Raw genomic sequence first — 14144 nt, 5'->3', positions numbered from 1 at the left:
CTAGGCCTGAAAAATGCTCAGTAACAAGTGTGTGGGCACAAGATTTGGTATACGCATATTATTCACAATCTTCAGGCACGCAGCCGGCTGAAGGCCCGAAAGGCTAGTTCGAGTTGCCTGAAGGCCGGAAAGTGCAGAGAAAGGGCTAAGGTATGGCTTGCACATGCAATGCTACAAGGCAGGTAGGCCATCAAGAACTGAGATATGACTCTGTTCAACAAGTTGCTTCACTATAGGTTTGGTTCTAGTCCTCTACTCCTTGTACCCAAGAGATGTGGAATGCAAGAAGAAACAGTTACCATGTGGAATGCCGAAAATCAATTAGATCATGTACTAGACCAGCACAAGATTTCATATGAATGTTTAGAGAGAATAGATTATTAGGAGCATGAACAATTGCTTATTATATCTCCAACCTGATTTTCACTGTGAGTCCCCCATCCCCTGTAACTTTAATCCCATAAGAATTCGTCCATAGGTGTAGCATCTCTCTTCAACTAACGTGCACTCCTATTTTAGAAACTATAAACTACTGAATTTTGGACATTTTTTTTCCTGAAAGAGACATGAGCATAATTTGCAAACGAATTAAGAAAAGACAAATTAGGAGTCATAGATGCATGCCAAATGAGTTTCCCATTTTAATAGCTTAGAAATAGAAGAAGGGAAAAACGAGAGGATTTGGTGCAGCCAGTTGCCTGTGCAACCCATATTCTCTGTTCTCTCCTCTTTTCTATATTTTCTGATTTTCCAAATGATTCATTGATGTTAGTAATGCTATATGATGTGCACCTGCAGAAATTCATCTAATAATATGACCATTTCTGACCTAGACAAAAAAAAACAATATCCAAATGTATAGTGCTCAGTTAAATAGCATGCACATGATATAAGTTATCATTTTTGTACAGGTCACAAGAAGTTATATTTTGGTATGAATTTTCACAGATGCGGCTTGCATCCATGAATTATTTCAAAAAAAATGCAAACTGCGAAAATCAGAAACAGGGGAGAGAGAATATATGATGCACGGGAAACTAGTTGTCAAAATTACTTTCCGAAGGAAAACTTCCATTAAACAAAACACTCAGCAGAAACAGCCAGCTACAGATTCAGTAATTTATGGCAAGTTGCAGAACACTTGACCCTAGCTAAACATGGTACAACTTTGGACAAAAATTACACTGGTTTTTTAGAGAAAAATTACAATACATACCTTTTGAAATAGAGTTCTTTCCTTTCTAACTTAAGACTCCAAATGGTGGAAGCAACAATGAAATGAAGACCACATGAGATGCTGGACTGGATACCAGACATGCATGGAGCAGATCACGAAGTGAACAAACAGCAACATCTGTCGAGCAAGTTAATTCAGGCATGCACACCATCCGACTGATCAACAACACATCTAAGACTGAAGGTTCAGCGGCGACTGGTAAGACCATGAACAAGTTCCTGATCATTAGTCCAACACACTTTTGTTTCCTTTCAGCTGGTCAAGTGTCAATTTGGAGCTCCAAAATAATAGCATGATGTGCGAAACTGATGATATCTCAACTGAATCCATCCATATCTGCATCGCAGAATAGATCGTGCCATGATGCTATTGCTACCACTATTGGCTCCAGCATGCCCCAAACATTTGGCCCCATCACAATCTACTCCAAAGTGATCATGCTGCAACACTGCATGCGCTGATCACATGGCCTTGTCCCTGGCCAACTCTTCACAGTGACAACTACTCTTCACCAGCACAATGCCCTTCACCTTGCCTATAAATTCAGGGAGCGGCTAAGCTCAATACCATCACTTCATCAGCTCACCCACCACCAACTGAGCACTACAACACCCATAGCTCACTTTCTCTGGAGCTGAAAAAATAAGACCCAGAACCAACCATGATTAGCATGAAGAGACTTGCTCAACTGGCAAAGAAGTGGCAGAGGGTGGCGGCACTTGGGAGGAAGAGGCTCACAGTGACAGCCAAAGAAGATGAAGAATGCTGCACCTCTGGAGTGGTAAAGGGCCACTGCATCATGTACACGACCGACGGAAGCCGTTTCGAGGTCCCGTTGGTGTACCTCAGCATGATGGTCTTCGGAGAGCTCCTAAGAGTGTCCCAGGAAGAGTTTGGTTTCGCAAGCAATGGAAAGATCACACTGCCTTGTGATGCCGCAGTGATGGAGTATGTCATGTGCTTGCTCAGCAGAGATGCCTCTGCCGAGGTTGAGAAGGCATTGCTGAGTTCTATGGTGATATCTTGCCACTACACTGTTTCTGTGATGCCAACTGTTGGAGCCAGCCAGCAAATTTGCTGTTCGTAACCCCTGAAAAACATGTGTGCAGAGACCCTAATGTTGTCTTCTGCTTGTTGTAGTTAATACCTGGATAGTGTAAGAGAGTTAGATAATAGGCAATAGGAAAAGGAAATTGTTATGCAAAGCTTTTTGATCATGCAAGCAAGCAAGCAGGGACATGGGCAATCAGCAATTCAGCACTAGCTGTCATTGTTTTACTTAAATTTAAATTGAATACAATAATTAATCTCTCTGCCTCTGTACAATCTAGCACTAAGTAAGTCCTTAAAAAATATTATAAAAACTGTAAGAAAGTGAAATGACTGTGTGGCACAATCTATATGCAGTGATGAACCCTCAGGATATAACTTGAGAAGGTCCTCGGGGTAAGAAATACCAAACTAGTTGAAAAAAAGGTAATGGAAGAGAAACCAGGTTTTATTTAGCAGTATACGGCAGGTCTCTTTAGTAGAAACAAGCAACTGATGCTTAAATGTTACCTAAAATTTGAATGCGCATGAACCAATTAAACTGTACAGCAGGCAGTAGGCCAGAAAATGCTCAATGAGAAGTGTGTCGGTACTGCATTGAGTACATGTCTATTATTCATACCTTCAGTTAGCAGCTAAATTCACAAACCATGCTTTACAGCTGGTCAAATGACCCATACGAAAGTGCAGAGAAGGCACTAAGAAATGGATGCCACATGCAATGCTCATCAACAGAACTAAGATACAACACTGTTCATCAAGTTGTGTTCCTTGCATCAACTAACTGAGTCTATCTTCAACCTTAATAATAAAAATTAAGAACACACATTAAGCACAATCACAAACCCAATCAAGTCAGCTTCTCACCTGCTAAAATAAGACCATTGAACACCGAACTTCTGAACCATTCTGGCTAGCTTTTCCCATGGCAATCAGAAGACGTGCCTGCCAACATCTCATTGCACGATAGCAACAGAACTGGTCCTCACATGTTGAACCCAGTTTGCATGGGATCCTCATGCTACTAATCCACCAATGTGGCACTGGTAGTGCATTGTGATGCACCCAGCATGGACCAAACAATCGGCGCCATATCAATATCTGATCCCCATCACGTTGCCTTGATCTGCTTGCAAATTGCATGTTCTGAACTCATCATGGTATTGTCCCCTCGCCCAGTCATGGAGTACTTCTCTTCAGCTATAAATAAACTCTTGGTTCAGGGGCCTCCTGACACCGTCGCTTCACCCCCACTACTCCGTAGGAATTGTCACAGAAGAAAGTATCCACAATCTGCAAAACCATGAGCAGGCTTCATTCGGAGAATCAATGCAAAATGAGAAGCAGGTTGTTCTTAACAAAACAAATCTCCACCAAAGCTGTGCTTTCCTCTGGAAGCAAGTCAAGAGGCTGCGAAGTGCATACCAGTACATTTGCTAACATACGGCAATTTCTTTACAGCCACCAACACAAGCGGAGCGACAGCATGGCATATAATCCGATACCAGCCAGGTTTACCATAAGGCTGATGAATCCTTGTGGAATACGTTGAGAGAAATGAGAACTTCGTTTTGGCGCCTGCAGCGGTCGGTAGCATTACAAAAATAATAATTACAATCACTTGCAACAGCACATGCATGCCCAACACAAAAAGAAACATCATTCTTATTCAGAAATCCAGTGGATGTAAGCCATGAAATACTGAAATAGCATGATCTTTGTCTAACAAATCAGAAAGAAATTCTTGTTTACATATCTAGTATGCACCGAAAAAAAGTTGCGTCTGCTAGAGAAGAGATCGTTTCTCCTCGAATCTACTCCGATCTGGTTGGACTAATCATTCACAGGCCGGGAGAGATGCGAACGAGGGGGTTACCTCTCGGCGTACTGGAGGAAGCGATCGAGCTTCTTCAACCTCCAGCGACCGCGCCGCCACGTCCTTGACCACCTGCGCCGCACCCGCACGCACGCACACACGCGGTCAGTCGGGATTCTGCCAGGATCTACGGCGAGAAGAGGGGTATTTCCTGACACGAACCTGATTCGAGGAGAGGAAGCGCTGATTCGCAAAAGAACCGCCGCGGCTGCGCCTGCAATCTCCGGCCGCGCCGCGCCGCGCCGGATGGATCGCCGGCGGGGACATGGGAGAAGAGGGGAGCTCACCCCTCGCGCGCCCATTTGAGCCGGCCCATGAGCGGCGGCAGGGCGCCCCGTATTTTTCTTGTTTCGTTTTTTATTCCATTTTTGTTTTTTCTAATTTAAATAATTTAGGATTTCGAAATATTTATACAAATCAAAAAAATGCGAAGTTTGAAAATTTTCATGAAGCAAAAAATGTCCTCCAAATAATATTTACGAATTTGAAAAATGTTAGTGGTTTCAAAAAATATTCGTGAATTTGGATATTAATGAACATTTTTTATCAGATGAAACTATTTTGATTTGATGAACATTTTTTGAACTTGATGAATAAATTCTCAATTCAAGAATTTTATTTTTAAAATTTGGCCAAATATTTTGAAAAGTGAATGAACATTTTATGAATTTGATGAACATTTTTAAAAATTATGGTCAACAAAGTTTGAATACAATGAACATTTTTTGAGTTAGATAAACATTTTTTCTGAAAAATATGGATGAACAATTTCGAATTTCGATGAAGAAATTTTGAATTTGATGAACATTTTCAGAAATTGACGAAAAAAATTTCAAATTTGATGAATTTTTTTAAATGATGAACAAAATTCGAATTGGTGAACTTTCTTAAATTCAATCAACAAATTTTGAATTTGATGAAAAAATCCCGATGAACAGAAAATGAATTCGATGAACACTTTTTGAATTGGATAAACAAAAAAATGTTCACGAATTTGATAAGAAAATTCACACAAAAATGAAAATATTAAATAAAAAGAGAAAAGGAAAGGAAAACAGATAAAAAGGAAAGAGGAAAAAAGGAAAGGAAAAAAGAAAAGGAAAAAATGAAGGAAAAACGTCAAATGGGTTGGCCCGTACGAAATCCAGCGCGCGAGGGGGTACGCGTGCGGTTGCTCGACGGCGCCCTACGTGCCGAATAGGAAGCACCGGAGAAGAGAGACTAGAGAGGAACGCGCAGCGGCGAGTGCGTGCGTGTGGGCTTCATTTAGCTTTTTGGCCTACGCCATCTCTATGACCTGGGCCGGCGCGACGGGTCTGGGCTGTCTTTTCCATGGACCTAGGCCAACATTTATTTATGTTCTTAAATTTTCTCAAAAAAATCATGTTCTTAAGTAAACACCAGCATTGAGTTTTTTTTTTCATCGACCAGCGTTGATTTTAAATTCTAGATTTATCGAGCAATTGAGCTTTATATTGTCTATGTTTTGTATGGGCATTTTTTATAGAATGTTATGAGGTAGTTATAAGCGTAAAAAAATCAAAGTTGCCAATTTTCTTCTCCTGTGATTTGCTTCAATCCTAGGTCCATCAATGGTCGCATGAAAAGTGCCCTCCTTAGTAGATGGTTGTCCAGTGGGGCAAAGAGGTCCAACTATAGTCTTCAGAACGCTGGGCCCTGAGTAATTTTACTTGCTAGCAACAAAGAGTTTATTGTATCGGCCTTTGTTTACAATAACTTGGTAGTAAAACACAAGTAAAACCTTCAATCAGAATGATACGATTAGTCTGAAAGCCCAACTAACACTAGAAAACCTTCGGATGTGTTTGGTTCGAGGGATAGTTTGATTGACTATGGGTATCCCTAACCACATGATTAGGCATAACCATTTTTACTTTTTGGCTAGGTGGGATGTCAAATGGTTAGAGATAGCCATCTATATGTTTGGTTTGAGGGACAAAGGGCGGGTAGGTTGTTATGATAACCCCTTCAGACAAGCAATTTGAGCAAAAAAGGTTGACAAAGGGTGGTGGTTCGAGAGGAACGCGCGGCGGTGAGTGCGTGTGTGTGGGCTTCGTTTAGCTTTTCAGCCTACGCCATCTCTATAACCTAGGCCGGCGCCATGGGCCCGGGTTGTCTTTCCCCTTGTTTTTTTGGCATCGCCCAAAGTTTGAGTTAAAATTCTACGTCGAGCAATTGAGCTTGTACCATGTCTATGTTTTTGTAGGAGTATTATTTTTAAAATATATTATGAGGTACTTTTGGAGAGGGTTTTCTTTTGTTTTGAACACAATACAGACGCAAAGCGCTCATACATACACGCGTACACTTACCGCTATGCACGTCCTACCCCTATGAGATTTACGAAGTCACCGTAGGCGCCTCGTCGTCGACGAGAACATCCCCTCCCACTGAAAGGACGTCACCGGAAATCTTGAAATAAATCCATAAATAATGCGAGCATCAGGACTTGGGGTGGACAGGTTTTGGGGTGGGATGGAATGGCAGACGTGTAAGTGGCTACGGTCCGGACATCGGCAAAGCCCCCTTGATTTGCGTCCGGTTTGCGGGAAAATAGACGTCTGGACGATCCACGGATTGATAGGGGATCGCGTTGGATTGCAAAATCCGCCCGAACCGCTATGTCCAAATTGTTGCAGGCGGTTTAAAGGTTCGTGATGAAGATGTACCTAAAGATTGATTTGCAGGAAAAGGACGGCGCCTATTGTTGGTTGGTAGTGGTAGGAGAAACTAACTATTGTTGAATTGAAAAACAGTCATTTCCTAAATAGACAGATCGCTATCCTTCATCTTTTAACGGCATAAAAGGAGCCCGCAAAAAAAAAAGGAGCCCATTTCCAAGTTGTAAGTCCCGTTTTATTTTTCCTTTTTCATCCTTCTCACCCGTTTCAGCGTCAAGACCGTGTGCTTGCCGCGTTGACGGCTTACAACTTGCATCAGCCACGACAAAGCTCCATTGATAACGGTTGGAGCTGGCGTACACAGCAAGCAAGTACCATATGTCACAACGCGTTGCGTATATAAACAACCGACTGGATCAGTTTAATTACGTACTCCTACTTTTGATTGTGGGATAGGAAATGATGACCTTCCCGAACTACAAGGTTGACATTCATAGGAGCCCATCGTATTTGGTCAAGTCGTTCTCTGTGGAGCGCTGTCTATCCTTTTCATTTGGCAAAACAATGGCTGGCTTATATATACACCCCCTAGCAACTTCATTCGCTCTCACAAGCAAACAAACACTTGCAACCCCAAACTTTAACTTCTTACGTGTAGCACACAATGTCTACGGCGCCGCCGCAAGCGAACCAGCAGCAGCAGCAGCGCCACCGGAGGCTGCGGGTGCGGCGCGTGTTCGACCTCTTCGACCACGACGGCGACGGGGTCATCACCGCCGCCGAGCTCTCGGGCGCGCTGGGGCGCCTGGGGCTCGCCCTGGGCGCGCAGGCGGACGGGCTCGTCGCCGCCTACGTCGCGCCCGGCATGCCCGGCATGCCCGGCCTGCGGTTCGCGGACTTCGAGGCGCTCCACGCCGAGCTCGCCGGGGGAGGCGAGGAGGACGAGGAGGCGGAGATGAGGGAGGCTTTCGCCGTGTTCGACGAGAACGGCGACGGGTACATCTCCGCGGCGGAGCTGCAGGCCGTGCTGGAGCGGATGGGGGTGCCCGAGGCGGCGTGCATGGCGAGGGTGCAGGACATGATCGCCGCGCATGACCGGGACAGCGATGGCCGCGTCGACTTCCATGAGTTCAAGGCCATGATGGCTGCCGGTATGTAAATGTAATGGCTTAGTTATAAGAAGAATCTGATTTCTCGTTCCAAGTGATGTACTGCTAGTTTACTACTACTCCCTCCGTTACAAATTATTTGTCGTGGTTTTACAAATTTGAACTAAAACCACGACAAGTAATTTGGAACCGAGGAAGTATGTGCTAGCTATATGCACAAGCTAGTCTGTCATGTTTTTCCTTTTCTTTCTTGGAGGCAAAACTAATCTGTCATGTGCATACTGCATAACTGTCAAAAAAAATGTGCATAGTCCTGTACCTTTTGTAATCAACGTCTCCTGTAGCATCTGGATTTTCCTCTCTGTTTCAGGTTGTGTGCAGTTCCTTTTGATTTTCTAGTTGGACAACTGTTTTTAGCTGAATTTGGCCTATTAGCAAAACAGGATAGTAACGCACCATAAGTTATTGTAGGCCACAAATGATCCCAAAAGTTTATGGGCCCTTAAAAGACTAAAAGTTAACATAGGCTGGAAACAGACCAACTGAATCATGGGTCGTTAATGGGCCAAAGCAATTTTATTATTCAATGCGGGCCAGAATCACTATGGGCCATTAAGGGCCTAAAGATACAAAAGGCATCATAATATGGGCCGAAAGACATCAAATGTCATATATGGGCCAAAAATGAGAACAAGCTGGAATCATATTGAACGGCCGACATGACACTATTAGGCTTAATTCGGAAAGGCAATAACGGGTCGTGAGCGGGACGTAAATGGGTTATGTGCGAACAGGCCGTTATCAGACTTTCCATGGGCCGACACACTGACTTTTAACCAAGTCAAACGTGCCAACATTTTTAACCTAAATGGACCACTCTTGGGCCATGCCACGTGTCACAGTTTCATAGGCGCGTCTCGTCCATTGAATGGATGACATCTCTCACAATGCTGAGCTAGCACGTGGATCCTTTGGCCAATGAGATTTTCACATGTGAAAAATCCTAGTTGGCCCAGGCTGTTATCGGTTATCGGATTCAAACCGGAAATTACACTAGTGCAGAAATGGGCTATAGTGTTGGTTCGTGAGGTCTTTTAGTGCCGGTTCCACACGAACCAGGACCAAAGGCCCACCATGTGGCACGAGCACGCGCCGGGGAGCTAGGGGCTTTTAGTCCCGGTTGGAGCCCCCCTAGTCCCAGTTCAACACGAACCAGAACCAAAGGCCCACTGAGGGAGTCCTGGATTAGGGGGTCTCCGGACAGCCGGACTATATCCTTTGGCCGAACTGTTGGACTATGAAGATACAAGATTGAAGACTTCGTCCCGTGTCCGGATAGGACTCTACTTGGCGTGGAAGGCATGCTAGGCAGTACGGATATGGATATCTCCTCCTTTGTAACCGACCTTGTGTAACCCTAGCCCCCTCCGGTGTCTATATAAACCGGAGGGTTTTAGTCCCTAGGACAACATACAATCATACCGTAGGCTAGCTTCTAGGGTTTAGTCTCTCCGATCTCATGGTAGATCAACTCTTGTAATACTCATATCATCAAGAATAAATCAAGCAGGACGTAGGGTTTTACCTCCATCAAGAGGGCCCGAACCTGGGTAAAACATCGTGTCCCCTGCCTCCTGTTACCATCCTCCTTAGACGCACAGTTCGGGACACCCTACCCGAGATCCGCCGGTTTTGACACCAACATTGGTGCTTTCATTGAGAGTTCCTCTGTGTCGTCGTTGTTAGGCTTGATGGCTCCTACGATCATCGATAGCGATGCAGTTGTCGGGACCCCGATCCTAAGTCACACCGATCTAGCATGTAACACTTCATATCACTTTGCGGCCTCACGCACGGTATTACCACGGGTGCCACCTTACCTGGCCCGGGACCGTTTGCGCCTTTTGGCTCACGTATATGATAGTGTCGCTAGCATCCATATGACAGAGAACCCATGCCGACATGACTAGTCGTGAACCCAAAGTAGCACTAACTTACAGGGACAGGCATACATGAATCAACCTCGAGCATGTCGGTCAACAGCGTATGAATCCGGGCTGTAGCACTGGGCTAACAGAACTCCGGGTGTCACCGCGTGACATTTCCCCGAAGGGACAGACACAAGAACGAAGTGAACCACATGCCGGCTAGTCAAGTGTTCCGGAGCAGTAGTGCTGGGCTAGCAGGACTCCGGTGAACCGGGCTGTAGCGGACTACTATGGCACATGGAAGCACAAGACTACATTTCCCCATAAGAGAGGCTATCAGAGGTAATCAACTAGGTTATCGGATCCCACACATAGCAATACACGTTACACGTACGCATAACATGCAAGTATGTGCTGTACATCATGGCATCACAACATAACTCAAACTCATATAGATAAAGGCCCAGAAGAGCCACATAGCATTCAATACAAACAGGGGTCTCATGACCCATCATTCAGAGCATACAAGCAACGGAAGCATTACATGTCTGAGTACAGACAACTACAAAAGTAAAAGACTAAGAAGCCTGACTAAACACGACCCTCCCAAGGATACAAGATCGTAGCTGGGAAACAAGCTACTCGTCGAAGTCACTAGGGTAACCAACTGCAAAACATAAATAAGCAAACGTGAGTACAAAGGTACTTAGCAAGTCTTACATCAGAACTATCTACATATGCAACATTATCAACAAAAGGGGGGTGGTGGAGTTTTAACAGCAGCAAGCCAGCTTTGACTCAGTGGCTAACCTATACTATGAGTATCAGAAATTTCTTTGTGGTGAGATGACGCACACGAGTCCACATATTCGCCATATCAATACTCCACTATGGATCCGTTCCCGTCTCCCTACCAGAAGGCCATCCATAGCACTCACGCTTATCTTGTGGATTTTAGAGTATCCACTTCAAGTTTTCTATGTACTACATAAGTCCTCCAAGTTTCCATATCCAAGGAAAACGACTATTCGAATAGATAATGTTGACCCTGCAGGAGTGTACTCCTTCACACACGCTCTCGCCACTTATAGCCCTGTACACGTCATGTACCTCGGCAACCTTCAAGCGGAAGCCGGGCGAGGGTGTCGGCCACGACCTGACTAACCACACAAGCCTCTCGTCCAGGTTTATCGCCTATTCGGGTTCCATCCGCAAGGAGATCCGGCCGGGGTGTCGTTCACGGCCCCAAACGATGTGTGCAGGGTTCCCAAGCCCACCATCCGGGTGCCACTTGGTACACCGTGCCACGGTGCCTTGTCTGTCCCAAGCCCGTCCCGTCAGACACCACCTGGTAGACAAGTAGCACTACCTACAAACGCCAGAAACTAGTTGCAACTCCTGGACAGAGATCAAGTGGATTAATAAGCCGAGAGGGGCCAGATAACCGGAACCCAATGCGTGGTAGTAACTGGACTTGGATAACATACACAGAACTCAGTGCTTAGGGACGGTTCCAATGAGACAACCCACCGTGTACTCCTACATGGCCTCTCATCGCTACCTTTACCAAAACGTGTTCACACACTTAGCCTTTACCGGCAGGACATGTTCACCACTCCGATTCATTCCCGGTGAATCAGACCTGACACAACTCTAAGCATAGCTGGCATAAAGAAATCAAGCATGGATGAGTAGGCACATCAAGGCTCAAGCAACTCCTACTCATGCTAGTGGGTTTCAACTATTTACTGTGGCAATGACAGGTCATGCAGAGGAATGGGTTCAACTACCACAGCAGAAAAGTAGCAGTTTGAATCGTTGTTGTCCTAATGCAGTAAAAAGAGCAGGAGCAAGAGAGTGGGATTTATCGAAATGCTCAAGGGGGGGTTGCTTGCCTGATAGATCCACGAAGAAGCACTGCTCCTCAGACAAGTACTCGGGACACCTTCCGGAGTAGAACCTATCAAGAGGGAACGGTGCCTGCAATCAATAAACAACCATATGCAACAATAGGATGCATGAAGATGACATTTCAAAGATGCTATGATTTGCCCTAATGCATCTAGCATCAATTTGGTTGAAGTCCATATGAACCAAGGGTTCATATGCAAACCCCAGATTAAGTATATAACATGCCATTATTACGTTTTCACTTATTCAACAAGTATAAGTTGGTTTTTCATGAATGAAGCGGGCATAAATGGATTCCTTGCATTTTTCTGATAATTTTTCATATATAATTTATTTGATTTGGAGTTACGGTTGAATTACTATGAATTTTAGAAGTTTTAACTATTTTCTGGAATTTCTAAATCATTTCCGAATAAGAAAAACCAGAAAAGCATTTACTGCGTCAGCATGATGTCGGTGTGACGTCAGCAAGTCAACAGGGCGCGGTCCAGGTCAAACCTGACCAGTTGGACCCACTGGTCAGTGACCCTAAGACACGTAGTGCCACAGACAGGCGGGTCCGGTCAACTGCCACATCAGCGAGGTCAACTCTGGCTTGTGGGGCCACTGTGATTAGTTAAAACTAACAGGAATTTAAACTGTGGTTAACTAAGGGTGTGGGGCCCGTGTGTCAGTGGGTCAGGGGGTAATTAAGTTGGTAATTAGTCCCTAATGACGGTGCCACGTCATCACCACCGGCGTGTGAACGCCGGCGACCAAATCCGCGGTGGGTGTGCACCGGAGTGGCTCGGGTTTCACCTACAGGAGGCTGCTTGGGCCGCGGGCGGACCCGTTGGAAAGCTGGCACTCGGCCGCATCCAACGGAGGTGGAGGGAGGCCCTGGGGTTGCCGGAGTTGGGCTCGGCGATGAGGTCAAGCGGCGGCGGGGCTCGGGTTCCATGGGCGCAGGGCTGTAGCTCGAGGGCGAGCAAACGGAGGTGCTAGATAGCACCTAATGGGCAACAGGAGCCCGCCGGAGCAAATAGCAGGAGCGGAGGGGCTCAGGGGCACGAAGCTCGCCGGCCATGGCGGATGGCGGCTTCGGGTGCTCGCAGGGCAGCGACTACGGGGTGTGCGTGAAGAAAAAGGCGGAGGGAAGCGATTCAGTGGCTCACAGCGAGTCTTCCGGTGCAGACGGCGGGGCCGGGGAGGTGTTGGAGCGAGCGGGGCGGTGAGGCGAATCTCCGGCGGCCGGCGATGGAAACAAAGACGGTGGCGTCGATGCAGAGCTTCCCGGGTCGCCTGGCTCGTTGAGGACGTAGCAGGCGGCGAGGCGGAGCTCTGGGGCACGTCGGAGAGGCGAGGGGAAGGCAGTGGCCGCGGTGGTGTTTGTCGGCGACGACGACAGCGCTCGGGACAGAGGGGAAGAGCGAGACAGAGGATGGGGAGGAGCTCGGGGAGAGTGAGGGAGGGCCCAGAGCTTGCGTGGCGTCTCCGTAGAAGGCCAGGGCGTCGACGGGGAGCGGCAAGCAGGAGCTGGCGAGGTGCGTGGCCAGCGCGTGGCGAGCACGCGCTCGTCCTTCTATCCGGGGAGGAAGACGACAGCGAAGCTGCGGTGGTGGGTTGGGCCTAGCTGGGCCGGTCCTGTTGGGCCACCAGGTAAGCGCCAGGTAAGTGTTGTCTTATCTCTTGTTTTCTTTTTTCTATTTCTGACATTTGTTTTGTATCTAAAAGAAATGTTAAAACATTTCCATAAATCCTGAAAATATTTGTGGCATCTAGATATAATATTCCAGAGGCCCTCACCAATTCCCAACATTTTTGGAGCCATTAAAATATTTATATAATTTAAATAGCTCCAAATCAAATATTTATGCATTGATTCAAAAATCCAAAATGAGTAGCAAAAATGTGCATCACCTCTGGTTGTTGTTCCCAACATTATCCAAAGAGCATGAACATTTTTGAATAGCATTTTGGGTTCATTGAAAATCCATTTTAAAGTTGAACCTATTGGGAAAAAACTTTGGTGCTAGGGTTTGCAACATCCCCATTTCAATTTCATTTGAAATTTAAACATGATGCACAAAGCAAGCCTAGGACCATACCAGAACTAGGGATGTGACAGCAGTCCAGGGTGAGACTTTTCTCCCCGGACAGATCTTTGTGTTCGGCGGCTTCGCACTACGGGCCAACTCGCTTGGCCATCTGGGGCAGCTCGAAAGTTACGCCCCTGGCCACCAGGTCAGGTTTGGAAGCTTAAACTACACGGCCGATATCTGCGGAGACTTCATCTTCAACGGATTCGAGCCCCTGCCTTGTGCGCCACGCGGTCACGATGAGTATGATTTAACTCTACCATCAGACAGTGTTCAAGAAATTGCACCGGCAGCCGCTCCGACCCTCAATTCG

At 46.1% G+C, this 14144-nt stretch overlaps 1 protein-coding gene across 1 annotated transcript; it reads left to right on the top strand.

Moving 5' to 3' along the window:
• Nucleotides 1–7258: 7258 nt before the first annotated feature.
• On the top strand, nucleotides 7259–8283 carry LOC123107614 (probable calcium-binding protein CML21). The gene has a single exon (XM_044529583.1). It carries the CDS (start codon nucleotides 7470–7472, stop codon nucleotides 7962–7964), a length of 495 nt encoding a protein of 164 aa, XP_044385518.1. The 5' UTR covers nucleotides 7259–7469; the 3' UTR covers nucleotides 7965–8283.
• Nucleotides 8284–14144: the final 5861 nt, after the last annotated feature.

This window comes from Triticum aestivum, chromosome 5A, assembly GCF_018294505.1.
Source record: "Triticum aestivum cultivar Chinese Spring chromosome 5A, IWGSC CS RefSeq v2.1, whole genome shotgun sequence".
NCBI lineage: Eukaryota > Viridiplantae > Streptophyta > Magnoliopsida > Poales > Poaceae > Triticum > Triticum aestivum.
Note: the sequence above shows the minus strand (reverse complement) of the source record. Positions and strands in the feature narration are given on the sequence as shown.